General features: G+C 43.7%; 1 protein-coding gene across 1 annotated transcript; it reads right to left on the bottom strand.

Annotated features, from left to right (window-relative positions):
* Positions 1-1,742: 1,742 nt before the first annotated feature.
* LOC143975598 (sepiapterin reductase-like) lies at positions 1,743-13,767 on the bottom strand. The gene is made up of 3 exons (XM_077478075.1): positions 13,285-13,767; positions 6,710-7,000; positions 1,743-3,374 (listed from the first exon to the last, which is right to left on the bottom strand). The coding sequence occupies exons 1-3, from the start codon at positions 13,709-13,711 to the stop codon at positions 3,181-3,183; spliced, it is 912 nt and encodes a 303-aa protein (XP_077334201.1). The 5' UTR covers positions 13,712-13,767; the 3' UTR covers positions 1,743-3,180.
* Positions 13,768-19,350: the final 5,583 nt, after the last annotated feature.

The raw sequence follows: 19,350 nt of genomic DNA, 5'->3' as shown, positions 1-19,350 counted from the left end.
GGAAGTTTGACATACAAATCATTGAAATAGAAAGCGATGGCCTGTGACTTTGAGTTCAACACCCACAGGATATATATCAGTATGGCAGAAGGGATGATTCAGAGTAATGCTTATCTGTCTAACTTGAGAGTGCTTTATCATGGATCGCTATAAGGGGTTTAAGTAACAAACCGACGGCTATAGATTAACACCCTTTAAAGAAAATGGGATCAGAAGGGGCATTTAATATACCTCATTGAATAGCCCCACAAATAAAGTAATATAAATCTGGAATTCTGACTGTTTGGTGTCATGTGATTGCATGGGGAATCAGAACCGGACTGATCGTCAGAAAGCTAATGAACAAAATTAGCAGCCCCCATGGGGTTAGCACTACATATGAATTTAGAGTTAACTACCGAAAGGACCAAAAACTAGAGGCTATGCCAGGCTGTGGCCACAGATGGGAGTTGACAGTGAGGGAGTTGGAGCAGCCTGTACCCCCCTGTGTTTCAGAATGAGTGACAGAGAAACCAGTGGCTGCTGTGGTTCCTTTGTTGCTGAAGAGCCAGAGGTGACCAGTGAAGAAGATGGGCCTCCGGGAAGTTAGTGACACAGAGACCAATCTGGGTTCACCCATATTTGGTATGGAGCAGAGCACAGGGGACATATCTGAGTGGTACACATCAGAGGGGTCACCATCAGAGTGGTCATGGGGGAATGGAGTAAAGGGGCATGAGGCAATGTGCACCTCCACAACTCACCCTGAGTTGGCAGAGAGAAAACATGTTCCACAATTGCTGCAGTGTGCTAAGCTAATGCAGTTCAATGAGAGTTCAAGAGTGTTGACTGAACCTTTGCCCGGGCCATTGCTCAGGATGAGGCTCACAAGGTGTTGACTAAAAGAGCCAAGAATCCTTATGTCCTGCCAGGCAGAGGGAATGTGGATGACCTGCCCAAGTTCCCCAGGGTACAGCAGATAGTCCAAAGGTGAGTAGCATTGGAGTATGGGTATGAGTATCCGTACGTTGCCAGTCATCAGTTGGAAAGGACTGAGCAGAAACGCCAGGAGTGGTGCAATAAGGAAGTGTGGGAATAGCTATGCATTCCCAAACCATGTAGAAATCAAGACTCCCCTGCTTTCTAGTAGATGTTTTTGAATGTCAGGGCTGGCTGGAGACTGGGGAGGCTCATATTCAAAGACAAAGTTCTGAATAAGAAAGCAAGCCAGAAAGATTAAGAATGGTCGGTTAACATTTGGGACTTGATGGGAGGATGATTCAGGTCCCTGATCTGGATTTCTATCATTAGACTCCTTTTAGATACATGTCTGTTCCTTTTACTGTTATACTGTTGCACTTTAAAGGGATTTTCATTACAGTTTGCTGACCATGAGGATGTTGGGTTGAAGATAGAACTATTGTTTCACCCAGAGGCAATGACCTCCAGGATATGCTGTATACTGTATGTTTCATTATGTTCACCCTGCAGTGGTTGCTGCTTTTTTTTTACCATGGATGTTAGGCCTATGGACTCTGGGCCTGCAGAGCCAATGGTCACAGTGTTGATGCGTGAGTAAGCCAAATAGGCAGCTTAGGTAGCATTAGGCAGCATTTTTTTTATCACAAGCAATAGAAAACTCTGCAGAAAACAGGTCTACTTCAATTGAACTTTAGTGCAAATCCTGGGTGAGCCCCCAATTGTTTTGTTTTGCATCTTTTAAGGTTCTTTGCAGTAAAAGCAAGGAAGCAATACAACCTCTGTAGTGTAATAATGTGCCTTTTAAACAAAATGCTTTACATACACACTATTTACAATTCTAGAAATACAATACAAGACTAACAGATATACATAAAAACACATGCACACACTACCTAAACTTCGTGGTGAATGAGCATTAACAATGGTCTGTGTACAATAAGAATACACTAAAGTTTCATAGTTCAGATTATAGTGGCTTCACTCATGATCTCTGTAGGCAATCAGGACACCCAGGCTCTACTCTACAAGCAGGAAGTGATAGCACCATCCTCAGGTGAAGTTTCTTCTGGCACAGACCCTCCTTATTGTTATGTCATTATGGAGTCCCCCTATCAGCTCATGTGGCTTGCTTTTATTTGGAAAGTTAAGGTAGACAGTCCCACATAGTAGTATCCTTTCTCACTTCTTCCTTTACATTCATTTTCTATAGGTGAAACATTTCCCAATTTGATCTCTAGATGGCACTACTTTATCATACATGCCATAGGTCATATATGTCACAAGGTCGAGCTAATGTTGACCTTCATTACCTGAATGGATCATCTGACCAGAATTTCTGTAAAAAAATGGAAGCATCTAACTGCCAACTGACATTTGCCCAACATACAACAATAGTAACCCTTGAGGCCTGGCTAGTAGCTCAGGACAAATTTTGAACCTTGGCATAGGGGCCATTTTGTGAATAATTTGGTTCTGATTTCATGTATTGCTAGGTTCCATTACAATCAGGAGAAAGAGTGGGCAGAGAGCGTAATTGGCATGGCTGAGGCATCATCCAGTGCTAACGGCCAGTATTAGCCTATTTGTAAACTGGAACTAGGACCTCAAGAGTGGTACATTTCTGTGACATCTCACAAGCCTATTCTGGACCTATTACTTCTGTTTTCCCAGTGGCAAAATATTTGTTTAGGATTTCACATAGGGGTGTTTAAAATGTCTTACACACACAGATCCCAGTTCTCGCTCTGTCACGAGCGATCGCGGGTGCCTGTCGGTCATCACACCCACCAGGCACTCGCATCGACTCCGGGGACACGCTGTGGGCATCTTAAAGAGCTCATGTACAGCTACGACGGCTCACCCAGGGGAGCCATCCTGCCGCAGTATAACTGCGGCGGCTGGTCGGGAACCGGCCTTTGCTTAAGACTTTTCTTAGGGTGACACCACAGTGGATCTGCAAGCAAGATTTTGCAGGAGGAAGGAAAGGAGTGTACATAGACTGTGTATATAGTTGAAGTGTCCCTGAAGAACTTTGTTCCACTCAAGTGGGCATCCTATAATCATCCCATCCCCATCCAAATTTATTAACCCTTAAATAAAACACAAAAACAAATTTGCTGGACTGTTTCCTGTCCAAAGTGTGCCTGTGGAAATTCGGTGTGCAGGGTGGGGGATCCCTATTCACCAGCGGCTCTTACGGGGGATGCGCTACACAAATGACTAAACGTAATCAAAAAAATCCACGTGCTGGCCAGATTTGAAGGTGTTTTTCTTAAGAATGTCTATCATTTTCTTTGCAGAGACGTGACAGTCAAGAAGTTCTCCGCTTTTCTTCATTTCTGTGAAATGATGACGGACCTCAGAATCCGCTGTGTGACTCTGCACCTGGTCCTGCATGGCGTTATTCATGGGCCCTGTATGAGTGAATAGGAAGAACATTAAGTGGGGCATAAACCTGATTTCTTTCTAAAATGTGTATAAAAAAAACATATTCAGTATATCTCTTCATTACATACACATTTCCCCATGTCTGGTCTCTTTAAAAACAAAAAAATATCCAGAAACCCTCAAAAATATACACACATACATTTTTTTCTCAAGGTCTCCTGGCTATTCAGAAGATGTCATTGTCCTTCCTTCCTCTTTTCCTTTGACACTGTTGTGTGGTCCAGACGCACTTATGTGATGACAAACCCACAAGATATGGGACCGTAACAACCCAAGATCAAAGGTTGGCCATTAATCAACCCAGAATCCATCTCACTATTCATTTTTCTTAGCTGTGCTTTAGAGTGGTTTCCAAACTGTGGCTGGATATGGCCCTTTGCTTGCCTTTATCTGGCCCTTTGGGCACTATTCCTCCCACTGATACCAATGATAGGGCACCATTAACTCCAATGACACCAACAATGGGGTATTATTCCTGCCACTGATACCAAGAATAGGGCACTACTCCTCCCACTGATACAAACAATGTGGCAGAGTGGTGTGGCCAAGCAAGGCATATAGTAGGAAGTGCTTCTGTGTGCTATGCTGAGAATCCTGTAGGATCCTGCTTACCGCACCGTCATCCTGCCTCGTACTGATCTGGGGCACACACCGTGAGTAGCCGCTGTGCCTCCACAAGCCTTGGCAGCCTTTATTGCCAGCACCAAGATGTCTAAAAGAGGACAGGGACTCCGTTATCCGTCCGATACTCCCGGTCAAGATGGCTCCCTCCTACCCCATTCGGCAAAGGAGGCTGCACAGAGACTCTTCTCCAAAGCTGTAAAGGACCCTCCACCACCTCTATCACTGGATCCTAGAGGGATTGAGTTGGATGGGGAATTGGAGGACATGGATTTCATCCCCTTACTGCTGGCTGAGCCTCCTGTCTCCTCAAATGTGAGTACACAGTACACACAGCTCCATGCTTCCAAAATCACTACCTGTAATGCATCTGTTACTGATCTTACTGGGGAGGTGAAGGGCATGAAGTTGGAAATCTCTCTGGTGAGACAGGACATGCAGAAATTGAAGAAGCCCACATCTGCTCTGGAGGGGCATCTTAGAACATTGTATATATACCTCGCATGAGAGCCAGGGTGCAGGGAGCCGGGAGCAGCAGGGAGGCAGGGCGCAAGCGTGATGTCTCACCTGGCCGGAAGAGAGCGAGAGCTGTTGTGAGAAGGCGGGGCGCACACATGCAACGTCATTAGTTGCTGGGAAATCTGCGGTCCCAGCAAACCAATAACTCATACCACACTGCGGTCCGGGCAGAAGCATCCCGTGGGCCGTGCCCAGACCATGGGCCACCATTTAATGACGTCTGATCTAAGATTTATTTTAACCCCTCTTTTGGATTAAGAATTAAGTGCCAGGGTTGGTATAAATTGCCTCTGTCGGTGGTGGGTTGAGTGAATCTGATAAAGATGATCTGGGCCCCACAGCTCCTGTATATCTTTCATAACTCCACTGTGTGGATATCTAATCAAGGGTTCAAACGCATTGACTCCCAATTTAGAGTTCTTATATGGAAGGGGAAACAGGCCCGAATTAGCTTATGTACTTTGCAATATGGTAAGGACAGAGGTGGATTAGCAGCCTCACATTCCAAATGGTATTTCCTGGCATCTCAACTCCAACAACTGGCTGGATGGGGAATTTAGGCAAATTTAGACCCTATAGCTCAATTAATCACTCTATTCAATCCCACTTTGACAAAAATAATTCTATCAATATATTCAACTTCAACACGCAATCCAGACGCAAGCATGAACACACTCCTTAGTTGTATACAGATCCTCGCTAATGCGGGAAATCCTGTATGCTACCACTCCCAAGGGTCTGATATAGAGGGCCTACTCTGTCTTGCTGTCCTCTATTCAGGATCACACATTGTTAAAAAGTAGGGCTCATTGGGTCTCTGATATTGGAGCCATAGATGGGGATCAGTGGGATATGGCCCTAGAGGCGTTCCCTGCTGTATCGGTGTTAGCTGCACAAACTTTCCCAACTATTTATCTTACACAGAGCCTATCACACCTCTGATAAGCTGTACCATTTGGGCCAAAGGGACTCCCCCCTTATGCCCAAAGTGCTCGATGGTCAGGGGAGACTTTATATACATGATATGGTGCTGCCCAAAACTTGCTCGATATTGGGCAGAGATTGTGCAGGTTATTTCTGATCTAGCCCAATTACCTATACCTCTTGATCCTCTGGTGTGCTTATTGGGAGCAATTGATGCTGAAATGTATCCAAAAGGTATTTATATTATGGTTTCCAGGTTATTATAACTAGCTAGAAGGCTGATCGCCCGATTTTGGTTGGCGCCCACTGTTCCTTCTAGGGCACAGTGGATCGCCTATGTTAATTCTCTTCTACTTAGATTAAATTTAACCTTATTTGGCAAAGTTGGCTTGATAACCCAAGTCTTGCCCCACCACAATTAGTGATGGATAGGTTATTACAATTATAAGACCACTTAAGCCACATACACACGGTCGGATTTTCCGACGGAAAAATGTTGGATGTGAGCTTGTTGTCGAAAAGTCCGACCGTGTGTATGCGGCATTAGAGTTATCATGGTTATAGCCTGAGTTTGGGAATTTCTCCATTGCGCATCCAAGAGTAGACAAAGGAGACTTCTGACTAAACGTTCCACAATAAACTCGAGCTGTTTTGTCTTATTTTGTTTTGCTCTGTTTTTCTTTTTTACTGTTTTTGTGTTTTCAAAAAAAATAAGTTTTGGATATGCTTTACATATGACTTGATGCTTTGTACCTAGTCCTATATTCCATTTTCAGTGCAAGTGTTGATGGTTGACATCTATGCCTTCCAACGCTATAAAGCACTTTTTTTTCTTCCTTGTTAATAAAAAAAAATTTTGATTATAAAAAAAAGCACTATTCCTCCCTATAAAACCAATTATGGGGTATTGCTTACTCCCACTGATGGCTGTGCATTTCCTACTCCTACCAGCCACAGTCTGGCCCCCCTAAAGTCTGAAGGACAGTAAACTGTTCCTTTGTTTAGAAAGTTTGGAGACCCCTACTTTAGAGCTATGCATTCATAGGAAGATATACAGTACATACCATATGGTGCTTTTTTCCTGTATCAATAAGGGACCTTCACATTATTACTGTGTGGCAATGCTTCAGCATTTACACTGATAAAGGATTAGCCTTGTAGATGATCTCTGTTGATCTTTATTTTATTTTGCGGTAAATGTTTAGCACATTGAATTTTACAAAAAGTGAGTAGTTACCTGGTGCGTAGTTCAGTACACAGACATCCTTCTGCTCCTCAGCCAGCACCTTGAACATCATATCCCGAGCCGCCTTTCCAGCGCAGTACAATGTCCAGGACTTGAACGGTTGCAGGGCAGCCAGAGATGAGATATTGACCACCAGCCGCTGCAGCCCTGCACATCCCTGGAAAACCTTCAGCAGTGAGGAGGTCAGACACAGCGCCGATGACACGTTGAAGGAGAAATATCTGTCCACCTCTAGAGGGTCCGTGAAATCCACAAAAGATTTGGTAATATCACCCAGAGAGCCTGCGCAAATAGAAGACACAGACCTGTGATCAAGAACATTCTTTAAAGTTTGCTAAAAATGACAGCCAACTGTGTTCAGCACAAACTTTCATATCTGTTCAAACTGTTCATATCTGGATGATCAGATTATCAAAATAAAATCCATTGACAGCCTACAGATCGTGGAGACTTTTATTGAGGGTGGGACAGGGGCGGAGCAAGGGTGGAGATAATATCCACATGCGTAGTGCTCCACGCCAAGTGTGTTGGGTATGGCCAAATTCAGCTAACAGTAGGGGGTGGCTTAAAGGGTTAAGGTTTACCTGAGCCTACTTTGCTTTAGGTCAAGATTTCAGACCCAGGTGCACACTGCAAGTCACCATCACAAGCAAGGGCAAGGTGGCAAATGGTCCACATTGCCTACCTCAATGAAGTCTACACGAGCCAAGAGGGGAGGAACTGGGAAGACTATGTAATATCATCATGTGACATCATCAATAACTCCATGAGCAGACACACCCTTCCCCTTCTCCAGGCCAATCACAGAAAAGATGCTAAGATGGATTACCATGCAGCTGCCTGGGCTGGGGACACCATTATTAAAGGTGGAAATACATCAGGGACATTTTCTTTTAACTGGGGACAAATTGAGACACATTATTTTCCTGAGGACAGCCCTCTAAAATTAAGGACTGTCCCCAGAAACGGAGGACATCTGGTCACTCTACTGCACAAAGATGTTTCAGTAGATGGATCTTCTGGGTTGGGTGTGTCAGGTGGCTTCTAATGTTTTTCCTGAGGAGGGAACAGGAAGCCCTAGAGGGAAAAAGGCACAAAAAAATAGCAAATCCACCAAATTACCATGGAGAACAATTTGCAGAACTTTGTTGCATACTTTTAGATTGCACTATATAAATTCACAAGAGAAAAAAAATGGGAGAAATTTCAGACTGTATAGACCAGACACGGAGTATAGAAATCATATATAAAATCATAGAATTTTATTGCTCAACAAAGTAAAAAAGAAAGCTCATACAATGTGTATGCGTCTTTGTAATTAAAAACAATTATAAAGTGGTGCTCAGTCTTATGAGATTAGCTGTAAATGTTCATACAGTGATGGTTGTTAATATGCTTTATAAGTTTCAATGCTGATTAGGAGGTCCTCATGTGTTCATGTGTTCATGTGTTTTGCCAAACTTAGCTTTATCAGGATATCAGGACTTCATCAGGACATCAGTAGACTGCATCTACTGCATATGACATACCTCAGTGCTCAAACACCAACATGCAACACAGCCCCATTGGGTGGGCATTGGAGCATAAAAGGGAACCAAATTGGACATAGGAACACCCAAGGTAAGTCACTGTCAGGGCTGGCTTAGCCCTTCCTCCTCTGAGCTGGCCACTCAGCTGTCAGATAATTGCAAGTTCTCTTCTGTTTCCACAGTTACCAGCTGTTCCTGATGATGCTCGTCTGACCTGCCTATTTAAAATCTTCCTGCTCACTTTTTCATTTGCCTTCGCGTTCGTCACATCACAGGGAACCATCTCCTGCTGTTTGTTTCAAGACTGGCTTGCTGACATGCCACCTGGCTTCTTATCCTGCTTGTGGTTGCTCTCCTTGGATCCCTGACTTCCAGCCTGGCTGATTACCCGATCTGGTTAATAAACTTTGGACTGGCTGACTACCCGATCTGGCTACAGGACTCTGGCTATGCTTGACTACGCTTTTTTCTATTTACCTTTTTATTTTTATTAATAAACAAGTGTGATTTGATTGTACTTCTGTCTCAGTCTGTTTCATGGTTTCTGACAGTCACTTAGTATTGATATTAGACATGGGCGCCGTCAATAAATTTGTTTCGCTCTGTTCCGTTACGGTTTGTTTTAAAATTAATTCGCACTCGTGTCCAAAATTCCGTTTCAATTCGTACGTAATACAAATTGCCGTTAGGTTCGTTAACTTGTACGAACGTTCGTTACGATGAATTTAAAGGCAAAAATATACCTCAATATGACAGTCGATGCTGATGGAAGTTTGGTTTTTATCCGAAATTCTGATGAAGAATTTCCTATCTGAAATACGAATTTTGGTTAGATGAGGGGCTCCCACCATCCCTGTGCTGTGCTGACTTTCTCCTGGGGATTTGTAAAAAAAAGTTCGTATTTCTTATAAAAGTCAGACGCATGGCAATTCGTATTTTGGATCCTCCCGAACGTACGAATTTTGGGAAATTCGTACAAATTTGAGATTCGTACGAAACGAATCGCACATGTCTAATTGATATCAAAGAAATTATACGATTGGTGTTTGAGCGCTGTAGTATGCAGTAGATGCACTAATACACTGTGTTAATATGTACATATATATTGCTTAAATGCTGTTGGCTCTCTTTAGATGATTGCGATAGTGTTTTTATAAGTCCTGATGAAGCTGATTGTGGAGAAACGTGTTGACACATGAGGACCTCTTAATCAGCATTGAAACTTGTAAAGCATATTAACATCCAGTGTTGTATGAACATATACAGCTAATCTCATAAGCACCACCTTATAACTGTTTTTAAATACAAAGATGCATACATGTTGTATGAGCTTTTTTTTTTTTTTTTGCTGTGTAATAAAATTCTATGATTTTTTGAATGATTTCTATACTCCGTGTCTAACATTTCTCCCCTTTTTTTCTTCTGAATTTAGTATGGACGTTGGCCATGAGTGTCACATTAATGCTTTCATTTACATTGCACTACACTTTGATTTGCAACTCATCCATAACTCTTCACTGATTTTTAGAATTTAGTTTTTGTTAAGGTTTTTAAGAAGGAAGTGAATACAGCAAGGAACATAATATGTGTAAAGTACATAAAACCACCACAGTCAAAATAATTGTAGTCTTAACAGGGGTACCAAAACTTTATTGTAGATGTGCCAATAATTCCCTTCTAATGTCAAGAAGGAAAACAAAATCACAAAAAAGCTGTGACCAACATTGCGTGAGATCATAAATCGCTTGTGAGGGAACACAAGACATTGACTTTTCTTGTAGTGCCGTCTGCCTGATTTGCCACGCTCAGGGTCCCGTTGAAGTAGATTTTATTCTTGAACTCCAAGAGGAATGTATGGTTCCCAAGTTTGTGATATTACCAACTGAGGCAACCAAGGATGAAGGGACATAGGGTGAAAAGCATTAGACATGCATCCATTGATATTTTCTTGTACACATACAACTTGCTTGTATATCTTATGGTTTTATTAGGCTATTAAATCCCTTGGAAGTCTGAGAGTGAGATATGATTCAGCTGGACTGTGACCATGCTGAGATGGGCGATTTGCTCTGCGGGAAGAGACATTGTCCCGTGTTCTACAGCTAGAGAGGATGCTCTCACCAGCACCGTATCATTTTGGTCACATCATTGTAGTGAGTATGCCTGACAGCTACAACTCTGGTAAACTGTGATGTCAAAAGATGTAAATGTACTTTGATCGATTGTGGAGTCGAACTAAACCCCTAAGGCTGGGTTCACACTGCTGTGCGTCCCTGTTCTCCGTTTCAGGGGCTCAAATTTTTGTCTGGATTTGGACCTGAAACGAACCAGAAGATGCAGAAGACTCTTCTGAAAACCACTCTGCTCTGCTTTGCTCCATTGAGAACTGGTCACAGTCCCCTGACATGCGAATTGAATGCAGGAAAACTCACATCCAATTTGCACTAGTGTGAACCCAACCTAAAAGACTTCTGCCCTCCTAAAATATAATGTTCTGCCAAACAGACCTATTTTAGCACTCTCATTAACACCCTCTAATCCAGTCCTCCTCAACTCTTTTCTACAAATAACTCTCTACCTATTACCCCACTGTCTTCATCCTCTAAGCCCTTGTACACACGGTTGGACATTTCGGCGGAAAATGTCCGATCGGACCGTGTTGTCGGATAATCCGACCGTGTGTGGGCTTCATCTGACTTTTTCCGTCGGAATGTCCGACCAACAAAGTTTGAGAGCTGGATATAAAAATTTTCCGACAACATGATCCGATCAGACTTTGTCCGATCGTTTGTAGAGCATTCCGATTGGACAAAGTGCCACGCATGCTCAGATCAAATTCCTAGACCAAAGCTATTGGCTACTAGCTTGAACGTAGTCCCGTCGTAACTAAATAACGTCATCAGGTTACGAATTAGCGGATTTTCCAACAACTTTATCCACCCGTGTGTATACAACACCAGTTTCAGACAAAAATCCATCGGAAAATGTCCGATGGATTGAATGTCCAACCATGTGTACAAGGGCTAATACAGCTATTGTCCAGGGCATTACCAATCATTGTAAAAGCAAGATAGATGCAATTTGTTATGAGTTCTCCACTGTCCAGACATCTCCCTCACTTAAAGAGGAAGTAAACCCATCATTTCTCCCCTTGATGACACCCCATCAAAATGACTATAGCAACCTCCTCCTCATTGGCCAACCCCTACATAGACTATCTTCTCTTCATTCTATCATAATTGCTGCTGCCAAACTCACCCACCTTACCATTGCTCAGCATCCACCACCCCTCTCTGTCATTTCCTCCACTGGTTTCTGCTCACCCTAAGAATAAATGTAAAAATACTAACAACAACTTACAAAGCCTTCCACAAATATTCACTCAAACTCCCAAAACATCATCATCTCCTCCCAGGTTCCTTTGGACGATCCCTGAAAACTCATCTCTTCAGGGAAGCCTATCCCACCTCTACCTAACACCTGAACTTTTACTTTCTCAGTCCACTCATCACCACACAGTTATGACTTTTTGTATCACTTTTCCTTCCCTTTTAGATTGTAAGCTCTCATGAGCAGAGCGGGGGCGGTGCTACCACTAGGCAAACTAGGTGGCCGCCTAGGGTGCCCTACTGCCTAGGGCGCCCAGCCACTGGTTTTCATACTCTCTTCTCTCTGCAGCAAGCAACTAAGTCTCAGCATCAGCAGGCAGCCGCCGATCCGTTTACACATAGTGTCAGAGGCGCAGCAGTGGTGGAGGACTGTGTCTGTGTCCCGACTCCTGCAGCAAGCAAACATTCATTGAATGGCACTGGTAGGCTGCATTGAAGGGCGCTGGTGAGGCTGCATTTGATGGGTGCTGGTGAGGCTGCATTTGATGGGTGCTGGTGAGGCTACATTTGATGGGTGCTGGTAAGGCTGAATTTGATGGGTGCTGGTGAGGCTGCATTTGATGGGCGCTGGTGAGGCTGCATTTGATGGGTGCTGGTGAGGCAGAATTTCATGGGCAGGGAAAAGTGTGGAGTCAGCCAAGGGGGGAGGGGGGCTTTAAAATTAGGTTTCGCCTAGGGTATCAACAATTCTTGCACCAGCCCTGCTTCTAACCCTTCTTTTCTTAAATTGTATTTTAACTGAACGTTCCCTACAGGGAATTACCGAGGAATTACTGGAGCTGCTGTAACAATTGTGCTACCTTGTACTTTTCAGCAATAAGTAAGCTTGGAAGCTGCCTGCCTGTGTCTGGACTTTTGAGGAGCATGGGTAAGACTCATACTTTTGCTACTATCTAAGTGAGTGACCCTAAATTGTCATACCAAAAACCCATGTACATTACAGTTGGGTATTTTTTATACACTGATATCATTGGATGCAATGTATGGGTTGAGGACCTACAGGTTATATTGGATTACAGAAAGACCATTCAGGGTTTATGGTTGGACTGGGTCTAATCTACAGAGTAGCCATACAGTACAAGCTTTAAAAGAGTATATAAAGGCAGCGAAAGTTTAAGTATTTATTTTTGCTGTGTGTGCCCCTTTGGGACGATCAATTGATTGATACTTCCTGTTCCAAACTAAAGACATTTTTGATTTTAGATACACTTTTAAGCCTTCCACAAAAAAAGCAACTTTCTCTTTTTCTGAAAAAAAAAATGCTAAATTTCTGTAAACATGGACAAATATGAACATCAGAATATAATATGATGGCAATATTTGTCCTTTAGGCTCGGTTCACACACATGAGAATTGGATGTGTTTTGAACCGCATCCAATACGCATGATGTGAAACGGCAGCCTTCTCTGTTGAGCCAGCTCACATATCTGCAGACTGGCCCATGTGCGTTTTTCAGCTCAGTTCAAGTGGGATTTCGAGTAGAAAATTGCACCTAAATCGCACCTGAACCGGTGAACAAAACCGCACCGGACTCCTGCACTGTCAACCGCGTCCGGACATATGTTAACCAAGCCATAAGCAGCAATGTGTTTTTAATAATAATTCATATATTAATATTGGCAGCTCTATGAGAAAACGTGTCCTTACCTGCATTATTGATAATGAGGATCCTTTGTGCCGTGCCCCGTCCATTCAGCTCCTTTGCAGCTTGCACTGTCTTCCTCACCCCGTCTGCTGAGCCCAGATCTGCTGCCACCCACTTCACCCCAATTTCTGGATACTGGAATGTTAACTCCTCAGTTAACACATGCAGTGCCTGCTCTGTGCGGGCCACCAGCAGAAGAGAAGAGCCTGGTGCCACTCTGGGGCACAGTTCCCATGCCAGGCTCCTGCCAAACCCCCGGGAGGCCCCTGTGATAACACACAGCACAGTGCCCAGGCTGTAGCTGTTGTGCCCGTTTGTGGCATCCAATGTGAAGTCTCCAAACTGAAACTTTGTGTTCTCCCAACACTCCCTACCATTGTGTCCATTCATATTATACACTGGGGTACCTACATGGCCATGCCTTGCCATCTCCCTGCTCTGCCTGATCTTTGTATACAATGCTCTGTCTATATACTTGTCCTTCTTCCTCTACTGCGCTGTCTGCTCATTGCATGTACCGGCAATTTATATACTCATCCTCCTTCCTATCACAGTAAGTAGTCTGTTCATTGTTTGAACCGTGACATATCTCCTCCACTCTGTGCAAAAGGTCAAACATAAAACTGTATAATGCAAACATAAATAATATAGTAACGTTTGATTTAAGGAAGGTTTTCAATCTTTATGACCTTCTATTAATTTTACAAGGGTGCAAGAATAACATCCCTTAAAATATACAGCAAGAGTATCATTATTCAAAAAAGCTGTACCACTTATAATTACGAAGTTGTCTTTGAGCTCCGGGGACTTTTTCTACAAGATGATGCCATCAGTCTGCTGCAGACAGGAGGAAGCATTTTGTCAGTCAGCATTGTAACTTTGTAGCTGGCAGGGTTGCCAACTTTCAGTAAATTTTTGAACAGTTTGTAAAAATCTGTAATTTTGGCATCTGTCCATGAATGTCTGTTACATTCAGGTTAAAGGGGGTTTCTAAATTCTGATAAGCACCCTGCCCGCAGACCCCCACAACCACCAGCCAGGGTTGTAGGGAAGAGGCCCTTGTCCCCATCAACACAGGGACAAGGTGCTGGGGGGGGGGGGGGGGCAGAACCAGACTGCATGCTCAGATAAGGGTCTGGTATGGATTTTAGGGGGAACCATGCAATTTTTTTTAAAGTTTTGGTGTGAGGGTCTCCCTCAAAATCCATACCAGGCCCTTCTTGGGGGGAGACACCACGCCATTTTTTCTCAGATTTTTTAATGTCGTAATTCTTTTTGTTATATTCAGCTGTCAGTGGGAAACCCAGATGACAGCTGATGACTCATCGGTTGTTAACAATCAGTACACATTCCTTAGCCCTTGTAAACACAGTCGGACATTCTGACACCCAAATCCGCTGGATTTTGTCGAACAGATTTTGTCCGAAACTGTTGCATACACACCGTCGGACAAAGTTGTCGGAAAATCCGATTGTACATAACGTGATGACGTTATTTTGTTACGACGGGACTACGTTCAGGCTAGTAGCCAATAGCTTTGGTCTAGGAATTTGATCTGAGCATGCGTGGCACTTTGTCCGTCGGAGTAGGCTACACATGATCAGAGTATGTCCGATTGGAGCATTTTGTCAGAAAATTTTACGGAAAAGTTGGAAAACTTGGTCCGTCGGATACTCCGATGGAAACAGTCTGATGGAGACCACACACAGTCGGATTATCCGACAAAACGGTCCGATGGGACACATTCCGTCGGAATCTCCGACCGTGTGTACAAGGGCTAAAAGTGCTACTAAACCCAGGACCTATTCACTAGATCTGGTCTGCCATAGTACACAGAACATGGAAATGCAATTATTTTAGCAAATTTGAACTTCTAAATACAATTTTAGTCTCATCTGACCGCCTTAAATGCACATGGAAGATTCTGAGGCTACGTGGGAAAAAAAGGTGTTATGGTCAGATGAGACTAAAATTTAATTATTTGGGCTCTGCACCAAACTATATGTCTGGCGGAAATCAAATACAGCTCACCATCCAAATAACGCCATTCTTACAATAAACCATGGAGGGGGTAAAATCTTCTTATGGGGGTGTTTCTCTGCAGCAGGGTCTGGAGCACTTGTCAGGATAGAAGGAAAAATGGATGGGGCCAAATACCATCAAATTCTTGGGGAAAATCTTGTGGTCTCTGCCAGAAAGTTGTCAATGGGAAGAAGGTTTACCTTCCAACACGACGATGACCCAAAGTACACAGCAAAAATGAGCACACAGTGGTTGAAGGAGAAAAAAGTTGAATTAGATTGAAAAAGGAACTTACTAATGTTCCAAAACGCGTCCCTTACTGATGACTAAATCCGGGTCATGCTGGCTCCCGTCTCTCACTGCTGACATCACTTCCAGGATCTCCGTCCATCATGAACTCGGTGTATGTACCCATTCATCAGCTTACCGGTAGCTCTATGTTTTTGTTACAGCACAGGGCACAATTGTGAGAGTCTCTACATGCCGGGGACCCATCCGCCTGCCGGACCATTTGCATTATCAATGACTACACGCTTTTTAAATCACTAGAAATTGTAAGTGTTTTTAATCTTGTTTGGGGAAATAAACAGCTACTAATTCTGCACTTAGAGGCGCCTCTCTCTTCTGTCTTATGAAGGAGAAAAAAGTGAATGTCCTTGCATGGCTTAGTCAGAGCCCAGGTAATAAGCGATCGGACTCAGCCTGTTGCCCTTTTTGCATGTGAGGACTTGTGGAGCTAGTATACGGACTATAGTGGGTTTAACCCACCGGGCACTGGTGCTACTGGGATTAGTCACCACTGGACCCGATAGGCTCTTCCATTTTTCATCCTTCACACTTGTCCAGATCAGCCTTTGTGTTTTTTGTTTTAATTTTTATAATTTTTCATTTTTTCATGTGTACTTTTATTTTTAGTTTTTAATTATTTTTAATTTTCTGCCGGCCATATATAATTATTTTTATTTTTATAATAAACAGATCTCACGGTACAAATCTATTACTATATATAATTTTTAATATATCGTTTTTAATAATTTTAAAAGTTTTTTTGTACATTTGCTTCTGGACTGCAAGAGACTTTTTAATAAAAATAATTTTGGTCATTAATCTACTGCACTATGGGAGCTGATTTTTGTTTTTTCTGAGGATCCATCCTACTGCCATAAGTCTGCTATAAAATTAAATAAAAGGGGATCTTCCCAGCTATAAGGAATACGGGTGAGCCAAAAGGAGGTGGACATATCTGAGGAAACTTTGGAAATTGAGTGACTACATGCACGCTACCCCTAAGGGGGACAAGGATTTGGTGAGTGGGGACCCGAGCGGGCGAGCACGGAAGTCACTTTTTTCTCCTGATCAAGCACCAAAGTCACTTTTAATCTGATGTGCGGCTATCTCCTGTCTAGGACTGGCTTATAGCTCTGGGACTTAATACATACTGAGTGTGCACTTTAGTGTGATATAAAATATCCCCTCTTCCAGAGGGTCCAGCGAGGAGCACATATATATATACATATGTTTTTATGCATTTTGTATTTTAACTTTGTTTGCACTTGTTTGCATTTTTTGCACTTTTTGCACTCTCAGCATTTTATGCACTTTGGAAGATTGTCTTCCCCTTTTTTGCACAAGATTTGGATTTTAACACATATGGAACACTGTATGATATAGGGTTCTCTCTTTTTGCAACCATACGGAGACATGTGGTGTGTAAACCTGAGTAACAGATAAACATATTTGGTTTGACCTAACACGTCACATATATATAATCTGTCCTTTTTTTTAATATATAGTCACGATATGGTTTAGAATTATTTATTTAATTATATTATATATTTTTTTCACTTTGGTACTGTACACTACCTTATAGAACACACTTTCTGAACGGGGGTGCAGGGGCCGAACTGGATGATCAGTTTGCTGTATGATTTGTATGTGCACTTAGAGGGAGGTATCCTGAGAATATAGGTGTGGGATTATTGGAGGATATAATTTAATATAACCCCATTAGAAAGCTTTTAAAATATATTAACCTGTCTTCCTCGCTTCATGAAGAGTAGAGAGGCTTTTAGGAATCCCTTCTATTACTGATTAGGCGTGTATAATATAATCATTTTTTGTGGCAGCGCCGTGGGCCCTATACAATACCTTTAAAAAACTAAAGATGGATGGGGTCTTGGTGCTTAGTGGGGGGAGATGGGAGTGCATAGTGGGGAGAGATAGGGGGCCTAGTGCTGAATTGGGGGTCCTGGTGCTTAGTGGGGGGAGATGGGGTCTTGGTGCTTAGTTGGAGAAGATGGGGGGTTTTGGTGCTCAGTGGAGAGAGATAGAGGTATCTTGGTGCTTAGTGGGGGGAGGTGTGGGGTCCTGGTGCTTAGTGAGGAGATATGGGGGGAGTCTTGGTGCTTATTGGGGAGAGATGAGGGGTCTTGGTGATCAGTGGGGAAGATGGTGGTCCTGGTGTTTAGTGAGGAGAGATGGGGGAGTCTTGGTGCTTATTGGGGAGAGATGGGGGGGTCTTGGTGATCAGTGGGGAAGATGGTGGTCCTGGTGTTTAGTGAGGAGAGATGGGGGAGTCTTGGTGCTTATTGGGGAGAGATGGGGGGGTCTTGGTGATCAGTGGGGAAGATGGTGGTCCTGGTGTTTAGTGAGGAGAGATGGGGGAGTCTTGGTGCTTATTGGGGAGAGATGGGGGGGTCTTGGTGATCAGTGGTCCTGGTGCTTAGTGAGGAGAGATTGGGGAGTCTTGGTGCTTAGTGGGGGGAGGTGGGGGCCTTGGCACTTAGTGGGGGGAGGTGGGGGGGCTGGTGCTTAGTAGGAAGAGATGGGGGTCTTGGTGCTTAGTGGGGGGAGATGGGGGGTCTTTATGTCTAGGGGACAGATTGGGGGGCACTGACAGTCATAGGGGGGAGCACTGGTGCTTCTTACCTGGCTGCTTGATCCATATGGAATCCTGTGTAGAAGAATCATCCCCCTCACTTTTCCTCTCGGCTCGGGGATATCAGTGCAGTGATAGCTCAGATGATCTCACAAAGAGCCGAAAGCAAAAGAAAACTTCCTCTGCTCACTTCTCTGCCAGGTTCTGACTGATGACTCATCTATTGCACCCCAGTAATAGAAAGTGTCTTGCAGTCTTCACTCTAATTCATCCTCAATGTGTTCTATCAGGTTGAAGTCAGGACTCTGTGCAGGCCAGTCAAGTTCCTCAACCCCAAAAGACATGGATGAGCGAGTTTGGTGTGGAGGAACTTAACTGGCCTGCAGAGTCCTGACCTCAACCTGATAGAACACCTTTGGGATGAATTAGAGTGGAGACTGTGAGCCAGGCCTTCTTGTCCAACATCAGTGCTTGACCTCATAATTGTGCTTCTGGAAGAATGGTCAAACTATTCCATAGACACACTCCTAAACCTTGTGGACGGCCTTCCCAGAAGAGTTGAAGCTGTTATAGCTGCAAAGGGTGGGCCAACTCAATATTGAACCCTACGGACTAAGACAGGGAGGCCATTAAAGTTCATCTGCTTGTAAAGGCAGGCATCCCAATGGTAATATAGTATATATTGCAATGGTAATATAGTATATATTGCACACAGGGCTGGACTGGGTCAAAAATTTGGCGCTGGACTTCATCCAGACCGGACCACTTTAATTTTGCAAACACGCAAAAAACAGTATATAAACTGTATGCAATTGCACAAAAAAGCCCCAAGAGAGCCCCCTTTACATCAGGATCCCCAGAGAGCACCTCCTTACATCTGGGTCTCCAGAGAGCCTCCCCTTACATCAGGGTCCCCATATAGCCTTCCCCTTACATCAGGGTCCCCAGAGAGCCCCTCTTACATCAGAGTCCCCAGAGATCATCCGCCTTACATCAGGGTCCCTAGAGAGCCAACCCCTTACATCCGGGTCCCCACAGAGCCCCCCCTTATATCCGGGTCCACAGAGAGCCTCTCTCTTACATCAGGTTCCCCAGAGAGCCTCCGGCTTACATCAGGGCCCCCAGAGAGCCCCTCCTTACATCAGGGTCACCAGAAAGAGGGCAGGTA

Source organism: Lithobates pipiens, unplaced genomic scaffold (assembly GCF_037356315.1).
Source record: "Lithobates pipiens isolate NorthernLeopardFrog02 unplaced genomic scaffold, aLitPip1_a1.2 Scaffold_13, whole genome shotgun sequence".
Taxonomy (NCBI): domain Eukaryota; kingdom Metazoa; phylum Chordata; class Amphibia; order Anura; family Ranidae; genus Lithobates; species Lithobates pipiens.
Note: the sequence above shows the minus strand (reverse complement) of the source record. Positions and strands in the feature narration are given on the sequence as shown.